The 25,552-nt window shown below is 30.7% G+C and overlaps 1 protein-coding gene across 2 annotated transcripts in view; it reads right to left on the bottom strand.

The window, feature by feature from the left end:
• Nucleotides 1–3,057: 3,057 nt before the first annotated feature.
• LOC129958090 (tolloid-like protein 1) overlaps nucleotides 3,058–25,552 on the bottom strand; it is a 71,390-nt gene continuing 48,895 nt past the window's right edge. For both annotated transcript variants that reach the window (XM_056070286.1, XM_056070280.1), the window contains 4 exons: nucleotides 21,437–21,691; nucleotides 18,269–18,394; nucleotides 13,761–13,994; nucleotides 3,058–4,814 (listed from right to left, as the gene is read on the bottom strand). In XM_056070286.1, coding sequence (XP_055926261.1) covers nucleotides 4,642–4,814; nucleotides 13,761–13,994; nucleotides 18,269–18,394; nucleotides 21,437–21,691 — 788 coding nt within the window. In that variant the 3' untranslated portion in view covers nucleotides 3,058–4,641. The remainder of the gene's footprint in view (nucleotides 4,815–13,760; nucleotides 13,995–18,268; nucleotides 18,395–21,436; nucleotides 21,692–25,552) is intronic.

Consider the following 25,552-nt stretch of genomic DNA (forward strand, 5'->3'; position numbering starts at 1 on the left):
GAAAGCAAAATTTAGCACCGATCTTTAATTATAGTCTTAAAATCACTTACCATATTCGATATATTTAAGTAATCTCATTTTTGAGATCTCATTTATGTGGTTTTGAAAATACAGACCGACAGGCAGGCTACCACTTGTTGGATTTGGTTTAAAATATGAAAGATGTCTACACCATAGATGCTTATGTGTGACGAATTTTTTCAATTTATCTCTTTTCGTTTTGTAGTTACTGCGTTAACTTATACAGGGTGTCCCAAAAAAATGTATACACACTTTAAATAATTGTAAATTTGGGGTTTATTATAATTCGAATAATTTTCAACATGTAAAAGATTCTATAAATATCATTCTATTGTCTTGTTATCGCATGTTCTCAAACTGATATCCGTTCTGCTCCAGACACTGCTGACGACGCGAAGCGATGGAATAGCACACATGATGGAACAATTCCCTGGGGATATTCGTACATTCATGTTCAATGGTTGCCCTCAATTGAACAACTGTTGCAGGTTTATGGACGTCCTGAACAGTTCCATGAGCTTCAAACTTATCTTTAATTCGAGTGATGGTAACTCGTGTAGGTGGTTCTTTGTTAAACTCCCTCTTAAATTGTCTTTGCACTTCTACTGCATTTTCATACTTCCAGTAGCATTTTAGAATAAATTTCCTTTCTTCAAATTCAAGTCTGTCTGCCATCACTCGGTTCAATGGGTTCAGTTTGTAAAGAAACAAGAAATAACTTAGTTATCAGCTGCTAAAATGTGTATACATTTTTTTGGGACACCCTGTATTTGAACAGACTTCTTCTGGGCGGATTTTGCACAAGATTTGTATAAATTTGGCATAACACATTTGGTGTAAAGGCCATGTACCAAATTTAATCTTTCTAGCTCAAAGCGTTTTGAGTTATTTTTGTCCCAGATAGACAGACGGACATTTTTTAAAATGTGTATATTGAGTTCAGGGAGGTTTAAGAGTGGAGATTTAATAAAATAGCCAGTTCGAATTTTTTGACGATTACAATTCTTTCTCTATACTTCATATACGAGAAAGTAATAAAACAGTGTAGTCAGAATATCGCAAACTTTAAACGATCAATATGTCGATATTTGCCTTTTCAATATCGTTATAATGTTATAGGATCCGTCTTTATTGGGACTTTTCATGCACACAATGGCAGAGTATATAAAGGACAGCTAAAATAACACTGCTTTGTTTTCTGATAATTTGATGGAATAATGGATAGTCAACCATCTAATTCTCCGACCCGCCGCGAAGGCACACGGATTTAAACCATAAAACTGAATGACAACAGAAACATTGGCGGGAACTGTGGTTGAGTCCTAAGGGCCGGCACCGGCCACGGTACAACCCTCCCCGAAAGAAGTACATCCTGTCATCGATGGGAGGAGTCAGATCCCCCACCTATTAGTGTACCCTCCAGGGTGGCAAGATCCAACCACCATGCCGGAAGCATCTCATCCTCATTTCGAGGTGTCCCCCCCGGGGGTTTGGAATAATGGATATGAAGTTTTATCTAAATGATTTAATGGAAAGCAATTATAACCAATATTCCAGGCGTGCCAGCCTGTTTCCTGAGACAATTAGTTCGCAATGGAATTACTTACAGTTTACGCAATAAATGAGTAAAAAGAAAAAAAACAACAACTTTGAAAGCGGATGCCACTTTGGAAAAGCAAAAATCTGATAATGGGTTGCACTATTTATATTTACCGGTACATTTTCATGCCTGAAAATGTGATAAGTCAAAGGCATAATGTCTTAGATAAATGAAATATAATATGTGGTCTTTTAACTGAGATTGTAGCTCCGTATCGAATTCTTGTATCAATCGCTCAAAATACAACTATCCCCTCCCCCCCCAAAAAAAAATATCCTCCAGAGTATATAATGGTTTTCTTTACTATACATTGAAGCAAAAGAACGATCATCATGTGCTTAAATCTTAAAACAGAAATTTATATACTCGTGACTGTCACTATTATTCTCAAGGTCCATAAATTTTTTGTGGTAAAAATAAAGGATAATATCTTTATTAGAGAGTATATGTGATAGTTTTGGTGAGACAGACCACTGTTTTTTCTTTTCTTTCATTCTTGTTCTCCCCCCCCCCTCTTTTTTTTTCTTCTTATTTTCCTCATTGTTTTTTCTTCATATACGAAGTATAGAGAAAGCATTGGAATCGTCAAAAAATTCGAACTCGAGATTTTGCCTAATTTTCACGTCTCAGATCTCTTTGAGTTTGAAAAAACACATTTTTGCAAAAATGTATGACTGTGACAAAGATAACTAAAAAATGCTTTGGGTTCAATAGATGAAATTTGGTATATGGCATTGGTACTAAATTTGTAGATTTCTCTCGAATTCTGAGCAAAATACATTCAGAGATTATCTTTCTGCCCGGTTGTTCGAATACAAGTGAACACGATAATTACAAAGGGCAAGAGTACTTGCATGTTTTTTTTTTTTTTTTTTTTTTTTTCAAATTCTGCATGAGTTGAAATTCATTCGTGATGCGGATATTTATTTCATCATACAGATTTTCTGCTACATCCATAAAATCTCAAGGATTGAAACACGCAGTTCAAAATCTTTGTTGATCTTTTATTAATAAAAATCATTAATTTAGGGTAGGCACTAGAATCCAATCAGATGAGCAACAATTGTGATATGTTCTATCAAAAATATTTTTGAAAAAACGCCGACTGGGTTATTAATAATATACAGATAATTTAGAATAACTTTTTAAGCTTGGATCACAGACCTATGCAATGCAATTGTTAGAATTTAATGAGCTTTATAAAAAGTAAGTGGCTTTAAATACGAAGATTTTGATTCCCGTTTTATGTTTGGATGGAATGATTTAGTAGTTCAAATAATTGAATCAGTAAATCAAACAATGTGATATACATCGAACTTCAAAACCCTTATCTTAAGCCAGGATGCAAAAGAAAGAAATACACTACAATATTTCACATTCTTAAAGTTTTATTATTTCTTTATAAAATAAATTACAGAAAGTTTAGATAGCTTGACATATACAAGAGTTTCCCTTCCTATCGATGCTTTACAATGGAAATGCAATAAATATTTGACTATTATGTATAAAATGACATTCATTCTCAACATTAAAAATACATTTGTTCTAAATTCATGCATTGTTTTCCATGTACAACAATACGTTATAATATTTAATAAATACAAATTTTTAGATTAAGTTTTATTTTAAGATTAATAGCAAGAAATTCGTTGGTTCAATAAGTTCATAAGATTCAATCAGTATAAATTTTTCTTATAAGAATAATATGATATTATGTCATTTACAGTGTCTCTATATTTTTATCGAATTTTTTAGTTCTGTTATTATTATGTAAATCATTCATTCTTTCATTTTAAGAAAGAATGAATGAAGAAAAAGAACATGATGACTTGTGGGAAATCGCTAACTAATATCAATTATCTTTCATCGAAACTGACCGCGTTCCCATCATTATTTTCATACAGGAATCAGCAACAACTTCCGTCAGTTATATAATGATAATAACGTTAAATTAAAAAGACAGCAACAAGAAGATTAAATGTTCTAATGTCATTTTCTTCGGAAAAAGGCAAAACTTCCTGAGAAATTCATGACAAGTTTAGCTCCTTTGCTTCTCATTGCTAATAATATTGAAAATATTTAAACAGAGATACAGAGCGATTGATTTGCTGCACTTGATCCGCTTTCAATTATTTGACGACTTTGTGTTATAAAAACAATATCAATGGCAGAATATATTCGTGTATAGCTGCTATCCACAGCTAGAATTGGATTAACAAATGGTTAAACACAGGCAATTTCCTTAGGGCAAATGCAACTTAGGGTTTCTCAAGGCCTAGAGATTTTTTTTTCGGTTTTTCAGCCTAATCTAAATCGGTTGTTTCATATGATTTATTAAGACTGTATACTCGAACTTATTCATATGAAAATCAGGAATTAATTACATTTCGTGTTCTCATGTCCTTAAGAATATTTTCCTGTTTTCCAACTCACTTACAGTTCGATATTATTATTTATTTCACTTTCAGTTCAGGCTTATTATTTTTTTTCTCAGCTTGACTAACTAAATTCGCAAGTGATCAATTTTGACAGAATTTGCATTAGCGTGTTTTGATTTGTTAAAAAAGATTTGCAGTTTTGCTTGAAATTACTTTTAATTTCAATGCTTTTTAATTTTAATTTTAGAGTTGCTGAAAGTAATTCTTCTGAAATTGATTTGTAATTAAATGTTTTGTTATTTTAATTCATCATGATAATTGTAACTTTTTAATTGCTTGAACTTTGATTAAATTAAAATCTATAAAAGATATCTAATTTACAAAATTTTGGAGAAGCATAAGAAGAAATTTTCATAGTCTAAGAGCCCATATAGAGTTTAAGTCATCTCTGCTCTAAAGTCTATGATTGAAAAAGGAAATGTGTATTCGAAACCATGCACCATCTCAATGTAACAACAATCTCAATGTAACAACTCATAATTTAAATTCTATTTGCTCATGTCCATCATGTAAGGAGCAGTAAAAGATAATCCAAAAGAGTGATGCAAAGTCTTTTGCTTGAAATTTGCTCATTCTAGAGTTCTATCGAGGCATAACTTTCCAAGTCCATCCCGTACTAGGAGAAGTCATGAGATCTGTGCGCTGCGTCCTACAAGAGTTTGGTATCTGGTCCACTATCAAATTGAATTCCGGATTGTGCCAGTTGACATAGTTTAAAATCATAAAATTATATCCTTCTTCGAACTCAGCTTCTCCTGAAAAATCAAATCATATTATTATATGAAAAATTAATGGGATATTTTATTATGTATGACTTTATTTGGTAAATAAATTTTAAACAAATGCAACGAAATGTAAATCATTATTCTGTGGTAAATTTTAGTATTAAGGCAATTTTTTTTTATATAAACAAGACCCAAGCAGCAAAGAGAAGTCGCTAAACGATTGGCCAAGCATCGCATCCATCTGATATACGCCGCCCATATTTTGCCAATGTCACCTTTGCATTGGCGCGACATCGGATTCTGACCATATTTTTTTCTGTCGCCTCTGAAGATCGCTTTTTCATCGGGGCGAACTCCTACGGCGACTTATTGAAAAAGACCGGCTGAAAGCAATCGGCCCATAGTCGCCTCGATGTCGGGAAAGTTGCTTTTCCTAGGCGGCGCTATGCGAACATATTTTAGAAATTTCCCATGAATCACCTGGCGTGTATTGGATTTTGAAATTCAACCAGCAACGCATACTGTCATTTCAAGAAACTTGATAAGTGTAAAGTTTTTATTATTATATATTTGTAAATAATATATTATTTATTCTAAATAGTGAATAAAAAAGGTTATTTTTGTTGAAGCCGTTCGAACTCGTTGCTTACCTGAAACATGGAGTTGCACGTGATATTATTAGCGTTAGGCGTAAGCGACCATTATCATTTCTTTTCTTGTTTGTATTCTTTTCAAGTGATTTTATTTCTTATCTGTTTGTGTGTGTGTGTTCTTAAATTATTGCAGATATTTTTCCATTTCATTTACAATGCCTTTCCTTTTGTTAACAACAATTTCTAATGAAGAAAGTTTTTAAAAAATATTAAATTGCGTTCTTATGTTTTGGTTTTGCAATAACATTTGTGTTATTATTTTTATTTCGACATAAGGCTAAAAAAATAGATTAGCAGAATATATTTATTGTAAATTTCAAAAAAAAAAAAAAAAATCTTTAAAACTTGCAATTATGTAGTTATATTTTAATACTCTTATGTGAATAGTTTATAATTATTTCACCTTTCATAAAATAGTAACATAAATTTTACACCCATTAGTTTATATTATTTTTCTCTATTGTTCTAAACATTATTATAATATTTGCCTATATAGTTCATTATCAGATTGAAAACATTATTAAGCTTATGAAGTTCTATAAGACTTTTACTCCTTAATTACATATCTCCAATTGTCAACAAATATTTTATTTGTACTTTTAAAAGAAATGAAAGCTCAATCATTATTCTAATTAAGGAATATGTTTTTTAGGTTCATCAAATCTGCAAAAAGAAGAGTGAACTTGAAGAAAAAGTATATGTATAATTCTTTATATGTATTACCAGTAAAATATGAAATCCAGTATTCTATAGAATGCCCAAGCATTGTATATAATGCCTAAAACAAGCCAGTAATGTATGAAACAATTTGTATTTCATACATTTTCTAAGCATTCTATAGAATGCCAAATGACAACCTGGCAAAGTATGAAATACATCTCTCATTTAATAAAATAAAAATTTTGTGCAACCTTTGTTTCAAAACTGAAAATGCAATTAAAGATAAAATACATTTTAAAATTGATCTATAAATATAAACAAAAAAAAATTTCTCACTATTTGTTTGGAAACTACTGTGCAAGTTTCTATTCCTGACTTCAAAAAAGAGCAAAATATTGGAAGTTACAATTAATGTGACGGAATATGGTTTCTACCAACTTGGAACATCAGAAGGAAATTTAAGACAATTATATGTCCCAATTCACTTTATATCCTAAGAACTTGTTTAGAATTGAAGTTATTCCAAATCACAAAATTTCTCTCTGGTCAGTTGCAATTACTCAGATCAGTGGAAGCAATCAAGGATTTATCAGATGTATGTGTTAAAGTGCCAAAATATGTAATGTCTTTTCGTGAAAAATGTAGTAAAACTTCAAAATGTTGTAATGTGATAGGCTTTAATGACAAGTAGGTAGATTTTAATTTCTGATTTTTTTATCTGAAAACTTATTTGCCTTAATTAGAAAGGCATAAATTTTGTTTTGTACAAATTTTATTTTTCTATATAATTTGAATAAATTTTTTTTAATGGCAACCTCATTATTTTTGCAGACTGACAATTCAAGTGATTTTAATTCTATTTAGCTTAGTTAATTTTCCTTTTCATTTACAATTTTTCTATGAAAGAAGTTTAATAAAATATTAAATAACATTTTTATATTTTGGTATTGAAATAACATTTGTGTAATTATTTTTATTTTGACATGAGGCTAAAAAAAGTTTAGCAGAATGTATTTATTTTAAACTTTCTTTAAAATTTGAGATTATGCAGGCACTTTTGAGTACTCTTATATGAATAATTTCAAATTATTTCACATTTCATAAAACAGTAACATAAATTTTACTCCCATTAGTTTGAGTTTTTTTTTTTTCTTTATTATCCTAAACATTATTATAAAGTTTGCTTACACAGTCCAGTATCAGAACAAAAATATTATGCTTATGAAGTTCTATAATACTTTCGCTTGTTAATTACTCATCTCCAATTGTCAACAAATGTTTTATTTGTACTTTTAAATGAAGCGGAATCTCAATTACTATTATCAGGGGTGTTTGTGCTCCGGGGAAACCCCGGAATTCCGGGGATTTTGAACTTCGATACCCGGAAATTCCGGGGATCGTCGTTCAAAAGGAAGTAAGAATAATAATGAATAATTTATTTTGATCTGGGTAATTTTGTTTGCTTTGAAAGCAGAAAACGCAAGGTCAGTGTGTGTGGTGAAAACTTTTCCTTTCTTTCTCCAAAGGCAGTGATAATGCGTGAAAAGGGGGAAAAAACTTCTTTTTTGTTCTTTCCTTATTGCGAGTTATGACTCCTTCCCCCGGTTCTCGGACATTCTCTTCTGGATTCTTTTCGGCAAGTAGGCGCGGCAGAAAAAAAAGGGAGAGACTTCGTTCGACCAGATGTGCGATAACGTGACTCTGGGTTCAAAGGTCTTATCTCTCCGGGCGTGGCGCCAATAAGTAGAGAAGGGGGATTTTTCGCCGTATTAGCTATTTGTCATTGATCGCTTCGCAACTTTTTTTTCTCCGCTGTGTAAAATTTTCGTTTCATTTATTGATGCACGTGTAAATTTTTCGTTTCGCTTATTGAAATTTTTTTTTATTTATGTACGCAAGAGAATTTCACTTTGAAATTTCAGCATATGAAACAGAAATTACCCCTTAAAAATTCATATCTAATTAGTTTTACAGCATTAGATCCAGAGCTAAGAGGTAAAACCAGTACAATATTAGCTTTTGAAAAATTATCATCTTTTATGTCCCATATTTTTAGTGATAATGAAAAGTCAAAAGTAGAAGCTGAAATAAGGTTATACCAGAGTGATATTGATATCACCAAAGAAATGCTCTACACATCTGATGAAAGTGGAAATCAAGTCAAGTGTACAATTGATAAATATTGGTCTAAAGTTTTTAATTTAAAAGATGATTTCACAAATGATTATAAGTATCCTACATTGGCTAAATTGGTCAAAGCCTGCCTTAGCTGCTTCCATGGCCCATTAGTGGAAAGTGCATTCAACTTAATGGATACACTTGTCACTGACTATAGAACCTCTCTTAAGATTGATTCCCTAGATGCAGTGCAGACTATTAAATATGATTTAATGGCTTCTAAAGAAACCTCATGTGAAAAATATGGCTCAAAAAATCCAATGACTGATCCAATTCACAAAGATCTCTTACTGAATATGAACAGAAGTTGGAAAACATATCAAGAGGACTTAAAAACATGTATTTCAGATGAGTCACCTATAAAAGTCTCTGAAAAGCCTTCTACATTAGCAGAAAAGCAAACTGCTTCTACCTCTGCATGTGCAGTTCTCGAGGAAATTTCTTCAACTGTAAATGAGGAAAATAAAAGTCAACCTTCCTGCAATTATGAAGTTCACCACAAAAGAAAGACAAGCCCACAAACATCAGAAAATTAAAAAAAAGCAGCAGAAATTTGATAATTTTTTTTAAAAGAATTAATTCAGGTAATTTAAAATATTTGCATAAAATGTAGTAGTTTATATGTTTGAAAATTTATGGTTATTAATTTTGCAAAAAAAGTAATTCATTGAACTTTTATAATTAGGTCATTCAATACTTCATAATTGTAATTTTTCATTTCTCCCCCCCCCCCCCCTTCTCGAAACTCCAAAATGCCGGTAGTAAGTCCGTAAAAGTTTCAGGGGATTTTTTGGGGTCCCACAAACACCCCTGTATTATAATTGTTTTCTAGGTTCATCAAATGTAATCAAAAAGGAAAAACGAAATGTATAAATAAATGTATAATTCTCTTTATATGTAGCTGAAGATTCAGTTATACATATATATAATATTTATATAAATGTGTGTGGATTTTTAGGAATTTCAAACTCTTCAAGTATTACATAATAAATAAAGTTTAAATAAATTTTTTATAAATGACTTTGTGTCAATATTATTTATTCTTGTAAATTATAAGTCATAGTTTCAGGATTTTGCTTGGGTGTATAAGTCATTACAGAAAATTCAGTAAAAAATTTCAAGTAAATTATTATTTTACTTTGTATTTCTAAAATATTATTTAATGAAGGTCTTTGTAAATAAATTGTTTTGCATAGTTGTTTTTCTTTTCTCCTAAAAATAAAGAGGGGAAAATAATAATTAAAAAAATACTTATCTAAAGAAATTTTGTATAATTGAAAGTAGTGTTTACATTTTTAGGTATGGAGTTTTTGTGAAATATTCAGAGTTAATCATAGATCAAATTTGGTTCTTGTGCCATGAAACAAAACCAAACTAATAGATTTAAAAAAATTAGAAATTTGAAGTAAATTGTTAATTTGTGCTTGTAAAATGTTATCAATTGGACATTAGCTAACACTAACATTTGTAATGAGGTATAAAATTTCTACACTATAAAGTAACTTTGTAAGTTAATAATAAATAAGATTTCGTATAAGTGAAAGAAGTGTTGTATTTTTGTGCATGGAATTTTTGTGAAACATATTTTTCAAATATTCAGAGTTAATCATAGATCAAATTTGGTTATTTTGTCACAAATCTAAACCTCACTAAACATAAATTATGAAAATATTAGAAATTTGAAGTAAGTTATTAAATAAGAAGTAAGTTTGTGCTTGTAAATTGTTGTTTATTGAATATTAGCTAACACTAACATTTATAATGAGGTTTAAAATTAATGCAATATGAAGTAACTCTGTAAATTAATAGTAAATAAAATTTCCTATAATGGGAAGAAGTGTTCCATGTTTGGGTATGGAATTTTTGTGAAATATTCAGTGTTAATCATTAATTAAATTTGGTTCTTGTGCTACAAAACCAAACAACTAAATATAGATCAAGAAAATATTAGAAATTTGAAGTAAATTATTAATTTGTGCTTGTAAAATGTTGTATGTTGGACATCAACTGACACTAACATTTATAATGTGTAAAATTTCTACAACTTGAAGTAACTTTGCATGTTAATAGTAAATATAAGGAATTTTGTAGAATTGAAAGAAGTGCTGCATTTTTGTGTATGGAATTTTTGAGAAATATTCAGTGTTAATCAAAGATCAAATTTAATTCTTGTGCCATAAAACCAAACTAATCATAGATAATAAAAAAAATATTAGAAATTTGAAGTAAATTATTATTTTGTGCTTGTAAAATGTTATCTATTGGACATTAGCTAACACTAAAATTTATAATGAGGTATAAAATTTCTTCATGAAGTAATTTTGTAAAGTCAATAGTAAATAGAATCAGTAAAATTGAAAGAAGCATTACATTTTTGTATATGGAATTTTTATGAAACATATTTGTGAAATATTCGGGTTCTAACATAGATCAAATTTGGTTATTTTGCTAAGAATCTAAACCTCACTAAACATAAATTATGAAAATATTAGAAATTTGAAGTAACTTAATAATTTGTGCTTGTAAAATATTTTCTATTGAAGAAACATATAATAGGAATTATATAATTTAGTGTTTTAAACTATTTTTAATCAATGCATTAAATTTTAGGGTGTTAAAATAGGAATTTGTGTTTTATTCATTATTCTTTAGGAATTATTTGTTGATTACTCACATTAAGCAATATAAAAGAGTGTATAGTAAAAAAAATATTTTTTTAATAAGAATTATATATTTTTCTATTTCGAATGTAAAATAGCTTTTAAAAACAGATGATATAGGCAATATATGTAATACACCTACTTATAAATTTCTAATAACAGTTAAAATCATTCTGATTAATTATGTAATTGAAACTATGATTATGTTAACATTTCTTCCCATGCATTAAACAATGAAAATAAACAGGAAATATCAATGAAGGAAATAAATCTTATATGTAGATAGATGTTCAGGGGATCAAATTTAAAATTATTTCAGATAATTTTAACATTTGTTTATTTTTTTAAAGAGCAGTAAAAAAATGTCATTTAAACATTTTATAGGGTAAGGTTGTGGTAAAATCTATGCTATAATAATAGTTAAAAAAAGTTGGAAGAATTATTAGAATGACATTTTCCATGAATTTTTATCAAAAGCAAGTATTTTATGGAATTTTAAATTTATCAAAATAAATAACAAACACTATTATTAATAGGTAAAAAAGAAAAGTAAACTATACAAAATTTTGAAAGTATGATAGTTTTAAATATTATGACACTAGTTTCTAGAGTTTGAGAAAATTGAATAACCATTAAACTAATATTTCAATTTGACACCAGCAAGTGTTCAGAAATAAATTGCCTATTGATTGGCATTTGGTTGCCCATTGCTAAAATACATGGGGAAATGATTGGTATTGGGTCGCCGATTGTTAAAACACATGGGGAAATGATTGGTATTGGGTCGCCGATTGTTAAAACACATGGGGAAATGATTGGTATTGGGTCGCCGATTGTTAAAACACATCGGGAAATGATTGGTATTGGGTCGCCCATTGATAAAACAGGTCGCGAAATGCTTGGTATAACGTCGCCCGTGATAATAACAAGCCGCCAAAGGATCGGCAAATTCGTCGCAAACAAGTCGGGGCGGCCATCGCGCGGCGAACCGGCGGGGGACATGACCAATGTCGGGGCGAGATCGCCTCCGATCTCGCCCCAATCTCGCTCGTTCCGTGGGGCGATGCTTGGCCAATGGTTGGCCAACGATCTTTTGCTGCTTGGGGACGATTATCAAAGATGTATTCTTGGAGGTTCATTTTATAGATTTACAAAGTTGCAACCTAGAATACGTCTTATAGGAATTTTAGAATGATCAAGCATCTCCCTAATACTAGCACGAAGTTAAACCACTCAACTCTTTCATGTTCAGTGCATTTGGTTCAAAACATTTCTAGAAGTAGAAAATATTATTTATCTTTGTGTTTAATTATATAAAAAAAATCGTAAGTAGGGGATGGACATAGCAATGGCATTGCCAAACCCAACTTTTAAATTAGTTTTGTTAATCTAAGTGAGATAGTACTTTGGCATTTGTACGATACTCTGAACATTAGCCTTAACTAACCATTTTTTTTAATTTGTTGTTCTCTTATAATAAATATACGTCTTGAAACGAACATTTGATCTACTATTTTTTGGATTCCAATGATGTTTAATTTTTCATTTTCAAACACATTTTTGGTTAGTTGTATATTTGTATTTACAACTTGGTGACAGACTGGATTATTCTAAAAAGGAAATTTTTTGAGCATCCTTGGCAAGACTGTAAATCAATATTGATTTATAGATATGGCTAATTTAGAAAAAAATGAAGAAGAATAAAAGATCACTTTTACGAAAACATATATTTAAATAAAAATGATGTTCTTGCCAAGAGCTGACATTTTCGAACAAGAATCGGAATCTCTTAGAATCTCAAGGAACTCTTGCGAGTTCTCTTGAACTTTTGCTTGAGCCATAATTCGAATTAAAATTTGAGATAGTTGAAGATTTTGGTGATAATACTATACGCATTGAAATTACAGCTGAAGAATTATTAATTGTCGTACTGAAAAACAAATACTATAGAATATATTATAATTAACTCTATTGAAAATGCTGTCGGTGAAAAAAAAAGATTTAAATCGCCTTAACTAACTTAAGAAAGTTTGATGATGATGTTAAAAAATAAAGTATATTTTTGGAGCGAATATAAAAAAAAAACCCACGAGGACCCTAACATGGCAAATTTTGATAAATTTCAATATTTGTTACAGGTTATGATTGAAGGCTCTTGAGATAGAAAAGTTCTTTTCCAACTAGTGATAATTATCTCAAAGCATTTGTTGAGATAGAAAAGTTTTCTGTTAACTGGGGATAATTATTTCAAAGCAATTGATAGTTTCAAAACTATACTCGATCATAATGGCTTAGAAGTAGATGTTTGAAATAAATTTTGAAAAATGCGAATTCAAATTTTTTTTCGAATAATTTATGAGTTGTGTTAGAATTTAGAACAACGGATGCGCATACTTGAAACCCTAAATCTTGCAACTTAAAGAAGTACAATATTATTAAATTTTTTTATACGATTTTGTTTGCACGAGAATTACTGTAGAGCTTAGCAGTGAAGCTCAAATTCTTATCTTGGTAGAGACTGTAAAAAAAAAAAAAGAATCTTCACTGTTTATTGAAATTTTGAAATTGGATGCTGTAAAAATTGTCAAATTCACGCCAAAATATATTTTGTAATTGCAGTACGCGAATATCATGCAAGGCGTTCTCTGTGATAACATCTTCATTAGAGAATATGTGATAAAATTGTGGGGAAACTACGCCCACTAATGTTTTTTTTTCTTTTTTCTTTTTATCAGTATCACCTTAGAGTAACTTCGGAATTACTAAATGAATTTTTAATATTTCCTTAATGTTTATGGAGACACCTCACAAAATGTTCTGCTTACTTCTCTCTGTCACTGCGATGCACATTCTGATTCCGTCTGGCAGTTCTATGTAATTGTAGGAACAGGGCACGGATATGAAGTTTCTGGCCGTCACCTGCAACATTACCTTACAGACGGTGGGGTCAGCCCTGCGCACCAGCAGCTCGCACGTCGCCACTAACGGCGAGGGGCTGAACCAACCGGTGTAGTAGGACACCTCTTGATAACAGCGGGGAAGGGACTTGGGAATATGACCTGAAAAAAACAAGAGTGTTTAAGACTCTTTAATTGTAAAGTGAGGCCGGGATAGCCTGGTTGGTAGAGCGTCGGATTCGCGTCCCTTAAGGTGGGTTCACACGAGGCTAACATTTGCGCGCAATTGTTGTCTCTCTGCTGTTGTCCCTGCATTGTCCCCGTGTGAACAGTTGAGACAACGTTGATGGGACAATGGCTAATAGTTGTCCCGACGGGACAACCATTTGCCATTATCCCGTTGCAGTCACGCGATTTTCCTGATGTAGGCGTGACCTTCTATTGCGCGCAATAATAAGCCTCGTCTGAACCCACCTTTAGGTTGCGAGTTCGAACCCCGCCGGCCGAAGATTCCCCGCGAGCTTGGTGGCTGACGCGCGTTAAATCTGTCGTGGTCACAAAGTCCTCCATGTCGAGAGTAATACCGCTGGGGGTACTGGATCAGGGGTCATCGTTCTCTGATTCAGGTCTAAATTACGATCTGTGGTTGAGTGAATGAAGTCCGCCCCGTAAAAAGGGTTGTGACGTGTGTGTAGCTAAGTCGTTCTCTTGGCCCTAGGTGGCGCTACTATAGATACAAGAGGCGCAGCCCCCCCCCCCCTCAGGCTTAAATCGGCTGTATTCGAACAGCGGGCTTGCCCATGGCAAGTGCCATAAGAAACAACAACAATTGTAAAGGGAAAAGATTGAAATTCCGGTTTAATTCTGTCATCAAAACTTTTGATGAATATTTCTAATGAGAAAACATCGCTAATTTTAAGCAAGAGAAAAAAAAAATAGAAACAAAATTTTATAAAAATTATAACAATGAATTATTAAAAATATGGAGTGTTCATAATTAGAGACCTATTTTAAAGCTGTCTATAGACGGAACTACAGTTCAGAAAGTTATGAAATTTTGTGCAGGACATTGTAAGGGATAAGAATTTGTATAAGCAAATAAAAAATACATACACAGCTCAAAATTTCGCCGTTAGAAGGCGTTTTTTAAAAATTAATTATATATTTAGCAAAAATTTACGATAGTTTATAAATTTTTTTATAACGACGCATATGCAACAAGATTTCCAACATTTTCAGCAACCATCTGGAATCTTAAAATAGTATGTTTCATAGTTGACCGCAATGGGTTCTGGAACATGTTTTGAAATGCTGTCTTTAGATCAGGCAAAATTCTTGGATTATCACGACTTATCAGAGGTTTCAAATGTCTCAAAAGCCAAAAGTCACTTGGATTAAAGTTAGGAATAAAAGAGACCACATATTAGAAGCGTAGTAACTGTTAATATGTTCTTCTGTGAATGGAATTTTGAGGATATTCTTAACACAAAAATTAATGCGTGTAGGATGTAAGAGGAATGCATGTAGGATGTAATGATGTAGGAGCTCCATTTTGCATAAAAACTAGGCGTGAAAGATACTAAAATTCTTGCAGATTCAAAATAATTTTATTCTTTAATAACAATGCATATTGTTGCATGGGGATCAAGAATATTATCGGGCTTTTAGCACTTAATTCCTCGAAGAAATATGAGTCGAAAATAAATGATGCAGTAAATACACACTATACTGTTACTTTAGGGACACAATATACTGTTACTTGGTTTACAATGGAACTTGTAAGACTGAACGTGGATTTTCTGCTTTTCAAATTTGATTGCTGTCAGTATTCACCGAACTGTCCAAATAAAAAATGCACTTCTCCTGTTTAGAAGTCGAAGACAAAAAAAAATCTTTTCAAGATTATTTTGAATTAAATTCGAAGCTAACAAAAAATATTGAAGTGAGAGAAAGGCGTCGAGCCTCGAAGTTATGTCTAAGCAACCTTTGCAAAACTTGAAGCTTATACGGATAACATTTGACGATTATCCGCAGGATCTACTGGCCAATTGAATGAGGAATAATCAAATCTTCTGTCAGCTGGTCGATTCATGAGAAACGAGAATATTAGAAGAGTCTTCAAAATTCCTATTTCAAAACTGGCGAAAAATTTCTTCCACAACTTGTACGCCGTTGAGAATGAAGCAACAAGAACTAGAAAACAATACCCCAAAATCTTAATATAAAACGTCCCAAACTCGTCCTCCTTTAACTGTTTATAAGTGTCTGATTCCTAAACTATATATGATCTCCAAACCTTTCAAATTTGTTAAATTTTTAATCCATAAAATAATCCATTTACTCATAAATTTTCTTGGTTCTTATGCCCATCAAAATCTTTGGCTTCCAAACCTTTTAAATTCTTTCCTGATTGGCTACATATTCTCCTCTGTTCTCTCACCCTGAGACGATGGATTCAACAAACTCTTGAGAAGACTGGACAATCTTCGATAATGACAATCTCCTCGCAAGACTCAACAAGGACTATCTCAAGATCTTTCAGCCTCAGACTTTGCTCTTTATTCATGATTCTGCAATGGATACCTAATATGAATTGTTTTCTTATAACTTCTGAAAACTAAGCTTATCCAGTCTTACAAGTTTTTCATCACACTGGAATGGCCGCAAATAAATAACTTTTCGTATTTTTTTTAGAATGGATACTTGCACTAGTCTTTAAATGGAAATTTCATTCTCTTTCACCTGAAGCGCAATTTTTCCTATCGCTTCGGCAAAACATGTGTTCTTCCTCTTTCAGAAAAAACATTAAGCGAATCTGTTTCTTCAAATTTTTCTGGAATGAAAGATTTTTAAGAGTCTTCCATTAAGATCTTCCATTAAAGGATCCCCTTTCCCAGTCTTCCATTGTTAAGGGAAGATTTAACAGTAACTACTTCAATGGAAGATTTTTAACAGTCAATGGATATTTCCGCATCTCTTTAAGGTCTAATATTTCCATAGAGCAACTACTGCAGAATTATTGGTTCGGAAAAACAATTTAATTAATAAAATTAAGTCTGGTAAATGTAATGACATTCTGATTAATAACAGCGAGCAGACTAAAAAACATCATCTTGGTAGTTTCAAGATTTTACAAAACTGATGCGTGATATGGACAAAAATTGCGTTTTTGTTTCTTCTTCGTTTGTTTAAATCTTTTGTTCGAAAAAGTTTTCGATTGAGTGCAGTTATAGAAAGTTACTTCGTTAAGAGCCTTATGCTTCGCAGTTGCTCGAGCATTCAAAGATAGATTTCATAAGGCATTATTCGAGTGCTTGTATCTAAAGACATTTTGTTGCTTGAATGTTTTATTTTTTTCATGTTAACTGTAAAAATGACTGTTTTGTGTGTGTGTGTGTGTGTGTGCGTATGTGGGTTTCAACTGAGAGAAGTAAGATCAAGTGTGTTTCATGGCAGTTGCTCTTCGAAGGTGTAACTAAGAGGGTTTTTCGATATTTTAAGCGAACTTTACAGTTCACTTAGTGACTGAGTACTTTAATGAGAATATAATATTATATCAGAATCACATATGGATAAAAAGGCGGTGAAATCTCAATAAAGAACCAGTCTTAAATATGTAATTCATTAAAAATACTCTCCTTGGAGGCGAAATTTTGAATTATTTTTTTATTCACTCACTCAAATTCGCATTTCTTCATTATATTCTGCACAAAATTTCATAACTTTCTGGATAATAGATTCGTTTATAGACAACCTTAAAATAAGGTCGTTTAATTATAGATACCTTGTATAAAAGGATAAAAAGTAATCATGGATACATGGATTAATATATCCCATTGATTATGTTAAGGATATAAAAGGAAAAAAAAGCTTTAAAAATATTAGTAAGTTCAAATAAAAAAAGAAAACGTGACCTTTTATTAGTAAAATGAAAGATAGAAAATATTTTATATCAAAAATTTGGAAACGAAAAAAAAAAAATCCTAAAACTGGTAGGCTCTTAAAACATTATAATAAGAAAATTAGTCACAACGAATACCCTAAGAAAAAAATCAGCTCATTCACTAAAATAAAATACTATGAATGTGATTAAAATTGCAATTTATTTCGAGTATTTTTTATTAGTTTCCATTTTTAAGATTTTTGTTTGACCTGCAGAATTTGATTAAAAAATAGCTTTTTTTAAATTAAGTTAATGTGATTCTATTAATTATAATCTCATCGCGGACAGTGAATTTTTATGCTAAAATGTTTTTGAAAATCATAGTAAATTTTCCAACAAAATAAAACAAGCAAAAAAACGTCCATCTATATTGATGAGATTGCACTTGTAGCGAGCTAAATAATTTGAAAGTGTTTACAAAATAGCTAATTCTTTAGGATGGTAGATATTTATCATTAGATGTTTGCACAACTGTGCAAATGAAATTACTCACTTCCAAATCCCGTGCAGGTGTTAGGTAAGTGTTGCAGCTGGATGCGGAATCCCTTACCGGAAGTCAGACTGTCACTCACAAATTCGAAAACAACTGGATCCTTGAATTCAGGCACGTGCACAATCACTGCGAAATATGAAAGAAATAATTATCTTTTGGTAAGTTCTTTGAATGCTTAGTTACTATTCTTTCTTTTGCAAACAGTGTAAACTATGAGCATCTAAGATAACATATGGATTATAAATGCTATTGATTTGTGTCCTTTAATTACTCATTAATTCTACGATTTATTCATTTAATATTGTGAGTACAGAAATAAGAAAAACTAAAAATATGACTTTCAATCAGATTTGGCTCTATTATTCATTATCTCAAACGAAATAATATACTTTCTGATATTTTTAAAAGGGGGAAAAAAAACTACTTAGGTTATGAAAATTTTCCGCATCGGCAGTCCATCTCTCCAGAAGGAGAGGGGGTGAGTGATTCAAATGTGGAAATGGAAAATGTGGAAGTCGCCGAATAAGTAAGTGCGTTCTTCCTTTCCTTGGGGTTGCACTAACTATGGTTAATAGTGTCCACAACTGTTATGCAGGGCAGGGGACGTTAACAAATTTATTAGGAAACATTCAAAGAAGATTTGGGGAGATCAGTCTTGCTTATTCATATTAAATATTCATGGCTTCATTTGCTTATTCATGGCTTGAGTCTAATAACTGAATGAATTAAACATTTTTACTAAAAAATTGAATTGAAAATTTGTTTAGTTTTCTTATTAGCTACAGTCCTATATATATATATATATATTTACTTTTTATTAAATAATTACAATTAATATAAATATGTATATATGTATGACAGAATTACAATATTAAGTGTCAAAATAGAGCTTGGCGACCATTTAGTGACATGGCGACGGATTTGACGATCAATTAGAAATTACTGGACAAATTTAATTAATTAACTAATCGTTTTGAAACACTCTGTATTGTATTTTTAAACTAAGAATCAATATAAAATCGCCATACGGTATTATTTAACGGTATGTAAAAAAAAAAAAAAAAAAAAAAAAAAAAAACTGTATTAACGTTAAGTGTCATCCACTCTAAGTTTTAAAAAATGTATTTGAACTTGAGTGGATGAATAAAAAGTATTTTATTATCGATTGAAAATTTGAACAAGATATATATATATAGGAGGAGTGTGAACTAATAGGATAAATTCAAAAATTAGATTTCTATTAAATTTTGGAAGAAATTCATCAAAGGGAAGTACGTCTGTCTGATCGTGTCTAAGCCTATAAATGCGATGATCCAAAAGCATGACAAATTGGATAGATAAAATATTTCACATAGTTTTTTTTATTACAAAATTTGTTGATTTATATCATCCGTTAAAACAAATCCGTTAAAAAAAATCTGTTTATCCCGCTGTCCGAGTATAAGAGAACTTGATAATTACAAGACTTATAAAGTTAGATGTAAATAAAGTTTGGTACACATGTTTAAAATTTTAAATACAGATTAATATCAAATTTTTTTTATCAAATCGTTCAAATGATTGACAATTAGTCAGCCATTACTTCTAAGTTCATGTCAATATTTTAAATAACAATAATTAAAAAACGCAATGAAATGAATGAAATTTGATGTATGATCTTGTGACTATAATTCTTGTTCTGTGTCAAATTTTAATGCGAATCGATTGGGACAAACCATTAAAAAAATTGGATTTTCATGCATTTTAGGATTAATTGCATGCCATGGATTAATTGCCAAAAATAACATGCCAAATTCAGTAAAAATGCTAAATTATCGACGAAAATTTATATTTCGTAATTAGTGTTCACAAGTGTCATGCACAGCTTTATATAGGGAGAAGGGAATAACATCTTTGGTAAAGAGTATGAAAAATGGGGGGGGGGGGGGTCCCGCAGGTTTCAAAGACGAACAACACACGTTCTTTCTGATGCGTTTTTGGGCCAAAAGTCTACTTTTGTGGAGAAAAATGTTTTATATTTAATAACAATAAATGTTTACATAAATACAAAGATCAACTTTCTTTGTGTATTCGATTTTTATTGTGCCCATGAACTTAATTAAACATTCATATTGAGAAGAAATTTCTGATTAAGTGAGCGAGTTATGAAGTACTTCACGGAAAGGGAACTTTAATTAGAAATTGCAATTAGTCTCGGAAATTAAATCCTAATTAGAAATTATAATTAGCTTTAGATTGGAGCAAAGACGGTGCGACAGAAGTAATTTTTTACGCCATCTGTATGTTGAAAACATATTTTTGTTTGGTTTCTTCATTTCCTGTCATTCGACAGAAACGCTTAAATGCATATTGCGTTACTTTTTGTTGCTCTACCACCATACGTCTTGATGATTATTTTAACGATATATTATATTTTTTTAATGAAAAAAGGATGTATATGTAAGCATTTTTGTTTGAAGCAGAATGCAGGTTTGACAAGCAGTGAAGTGACTTTGTATTTTTAATTTCGTCTTATTCTCTCCCGGGAGACAGGCATGATTTATTCACAAGAAGGCCCAGCGCGACACAAAAGGCAGAAATAAGAAAGAGCGCGAAACAAATAATCACTAGTCTTATACAACATGGGCAATTGGATACATATGTTGACCTTTGACAAGGGCAACGAAGGGATCACTTTTATTTGATACGTAGAAGTGATTGCGCAGTAATTTTTACACAGCTTCAGTTTAATTAATTAAACAGAAGGTGGAATTCTATCAGGAAATTACTATGGGCTAAATTAAGATAAAGCTTTGGAAATTAATTTGGTTTAGAGTTTAAAATATCATTACACACACACACACACACACACACACACACACACACACACACACACACACACATATATATATATATATATATATATATATATATATATATATATATATATATATATATATATATATATTCAAGATTTTGTCGCGAACCGCTATTTGGAAATATTTGATGTAGAATAAAAAAATTTAGAACGATTTCTATGAAATTATAGATCAAGTCGGTCGAAAGAAAGAGAATCTGTTCCAAAATATATACTTCATCATTTACCGAAATGCTAAAGTTTGTCTCATTTGTTTTGAAACACTCTGTATTGTATTTTTTAAACTAAGAACCAATATAAAATTGCCATACTCTTTCCTTCTATATCGTGGCATAGTCTGTTCCTCCCAGGTAACTCCAGATATGCTCCATGGTCACAGCTAGCAGGATTGTGCTTCCCCAAATCGAACTCCTCGAACTCCAGTTCCAGGCTGCAAACAGATATATCGGGTCGGTAGACCGTATATACGCATCTGTAATTGGGACCGAAGGAGTTTGGATATCCGGGAGAAATCAGAGTTGCAGTTGGACTTCTGAAGGTTTGGTCACATTGGTGGAGCGTTCTCTCTGAAAAATATCAACACTTGTTTTCCAATATACGAATTTTATATTTCTATGACAATACATCATTTTAAATAGTTTCATTTCAGTTTGTAAAGATGAAATTTGACCCAATCTTGTTCCATTTCTTTATATACTTACGTTATGAAGTTTTGTAAAGATGTGAATTCTTAATAACACTGTAAGATTTTAATATTTTCCGAATTTAACTTTTAGGTAATTTTTTTAGTATGTTTTGATTCTATTTGAGTGATTCAATATTTGAGAAAAATTAATTATATATATATATATTTTTTTTTTGGATCGGAATAAATTACAATTTTTGTATCAGTATTTTTTATTGGAATAAATTGTGAAATATATTAATGACTGAAATCGGAAAATAATTTTTGTTATCGAGTGCGTTTGTTTTATATGAAAGAGAAAGTCCCACATGCTTGTGGTTATGAAAATTACAGTATGAAGAAATCATAAGGGATATTAAAATAAGGAAATTAGCTAAATACTCAATAAAATTAGAAATACATTATAAATGTGATTAATAAATTAAAAATTGCACAGTTTTTTATAAGTGTTATATGTTTAAAAATTATTTTTGCACTTTCAATTTTTGATAAAAAAAATTATTTTCCTTTCATTTTTGTTCCTAGCGATGTCAAAAAAGAATGGTACAGCATCATAAAATTAAGAATTTATAAAATCATTAAAAAAATGTCATTCTAATTCTAAATAGAAAAAAAAATAGAAAATGATATAAAAATTAAAAAAAAAAATTTCTTATGCATTATTTTCTTCTTTTTATTTCAATAATGTAAGAAAAAGAATTAATAAATGACACCTTACCATCATAATAAAAATCTCAAAAAAGAATTTCAAAAATTTCCTTCTAATTTTTATTCTACAAAGAAAAGAAAATAGAAAACGATGCGAAAATTAAGAATGTTTGTTTACGAAATCGGATGTAATTTAAACAGAAGAAAACGAATTCTAAAATGTAGAGGAATCGGGGATTAGTAGAAATAAATTTTGGAAAAAATGTTTATATTTTAAATGTATTTGCGATGCTTATATTTTAAATGTATGTAACATGATCATAACTGCTTTTACTATTGATTTAAATGCATGTATCATGATCATAACTATTCATTCAAAATAAACATAAAAATTTGTACAATTTTTGTTAATTATTAAAATTAACAAAAATTGTAAAATTGTGTGAACTTAATACATTGATAATGGATGTCATCAAGTGGTTTACAGCAAAATAAATATAAAAGTTATTTAACCAATCACCACAGAAGTCCGTCTGCATCAGTACTGCAATTAACGCAAGGAAATGATAAACTAGTTCCTACCGTACATATTTTGCACATACATTTTTCAAATTAAGCATTGAACCCATTTTTCTTCAGCAGAATTTGTAATATAATGGTTTCGAGGCCGAAGTGTTCTATATCGAGGCAAGCTATATTATTTCACCAAAGGATTTGATGTGAACCAACTATGGCGCCTAGAACGTCTTCCCTCTTTTGCAATATGCAAGGAGAAGAGGGCATACTATCTTCATCGTCTGACGAAAAGAAGGCAATTTTGGGTGGCATATTTCGAAAAATAGCCATAACACTGCTTCAAAACGAGATGCAAATGAAATATGCTATAACATATCGACATATTGTCAGAATTAATGTATGTATCTCCGCAAGCCAAAGAAAACCATTTTTTTCCCCCCAAATGTGTTTATTAGTTCGAAATCCAACTCTTCATCTTTTGCTAATATAAAAAATATTACAATTAAGAAAAGAAATTATCACAGCTTTTTAAAACCTAATACAAGACAAAGTCAAGAAATAAAAATATTTTGAAGGACAATCAATTAACTAATCTTAAATCAAAATGTAGGCATATTTTTTCTTTCATTTATTAGCTAAAATGAAACACGTGTTCGTAATTTCTTACTTTTCGCTTCTTCTGAGTATTATATGTACTAATGTATTAAATATCATTTTAAGAATCATGTTTAGCGTAAGTTTTTTATTAAAAATTAAAAAGTCAAGGCGTGTTATAACTTGCTCTAGCTACAACTAGCTCCTGACTCCCCTACTTTTTGAACTATTATGGCTGAAAAGCATTGCAATAAAAGTTATGATGATACTTTTTCTCCAAATTTAGCTACGATATTGTAAGAAATCTATTATTAAAGGATTTCAGTTGATTCAATTTTATTGTAATTATTGATAAACAAGTTATATTTCATTACACTTTAGTTAAACGTAAAAGGCCTAAACGTCGAAAACCAAAAAATAATGTTTAACCTCGATTGTATTACTTATTCTAATTTGTATAAGTGTTTCTAGAAATCATTTTAAACCCTCAAATTGTTTCATTAATTTCTTAAATTATAATGATTAGTTACTGTATTTTTCATTCTAATAAATACAATCATCCATTAATCCATCCATCCAAGCGAAAAAATGTGAATGCATTAATTTTAGGAATCTACAAAACGTGTAATAAACCCATATTATTGACCTAATATCAATATTGATTCGTTAATTGATGAAGGTTAATTTTATCACCATTATTTTCATTTCAATCTTGGTATTGCTTCCCTTAACCAATATAAATAAGCCGACATCTAGTTTGATATTGATAATAAGGCAACGCATAGAAAGATATAACAAATCAATTATAAAAAAATAACAGTCCCCAATTTCTCATCTGGAAGAACCCGATGCTGTTGATTTTAAAAATGAACAGCAATGATATCGCTCATAAGAAAATTACGTAAGCTATTCTTCTACGATTTCGTCCTTTGGTTGTATCATATAGAATCAGCTGCTCATGCTTCTTTTTATATTTTTTAGTTTCTCCTATACGAAGTAAGTATATATAAAAAAAAGGATCGTCATTGCCAAAATATTCGATCTCCAGATGTTGATGTATCTCCATATTTCAGATTTTCTTGAGTCAGAATTTTTTATAGAACTATTTCTATCGGTCCGAAGAATACGATAATTCATAATAAATCGAACTGAAAATGAAAGATGCAGCTTTCGCACCAAAATTATAGATTTATAGTATATTTTGTTCGAAATTTGCCAACGGGGTATTTGTGTATTCAACCTGAAGCATATGTACACGATAACTCAATGATGTAGAAGTAGACTAATTGGTCGGCCTCTACATCATTGATAGATGGGTGATTTCTTTATCACCAAAATTACTGATTTACGCTCACATTTTGGACCAAACATTCAAACGTTTGAATGCCCGGCTAACTTTGCGCATGCGAATTCAGAAAACATGCCAGAAAAATGACTTAATATGTATCTAATTTTTGGTTCAATCGATGAACAGAAAAAAAAATCGAAATACGTATCGGGTCTTCTTCTCTACGGAATGGAACTGATGCTTCTTGCTGTTGTTTCTTTTAACATATTGCTGTTAACAGATATTTTTTTTAACAAATCACGCTAAAGATAAATTGGAGAAAATTGGATACAATTATTACTCGCTTAAGAATTGGCCATACGAGACTTACACATAAACATTTGTTGCTGGGGGAGCCCGCCCCTCGATGTACAATATGCCAATGCCTTTTGATAGTCGGACACATTCTTATAGAGTGCCCACGTTTTAATTCTAAACGAGCTCAATGTTTTCATTCGTCTCACCTTGTTTTAAAAGACATCCTTAACAAAGATCCTCATCCTCATCTTTTTACCTTTTTGAAAATGATAGGCTTCTTATATTTTATATGAGTATTGTTTATTCTCTTTTAATGCTTCAAATCTTTACAACAGTTTTTTTCTCTAGAGCAGAGGTTTTGAATAACCTTTTTAATGAACCATATGTATGCATTTACCT

Source organism: Argiope bruennichi, chromosome 2, assembly GCF_947563725.1.
Source record: "Argiope bruennichi chromosome 2, qqArgBrue1.1, whole genome shotgun sequence".
NCBI classification, from domain to species: Eukaryota; Metazoa; Arthropoda; class Arachnida; order Araneae; family Araneidae; genus Argiope; species Argiope bruennichi.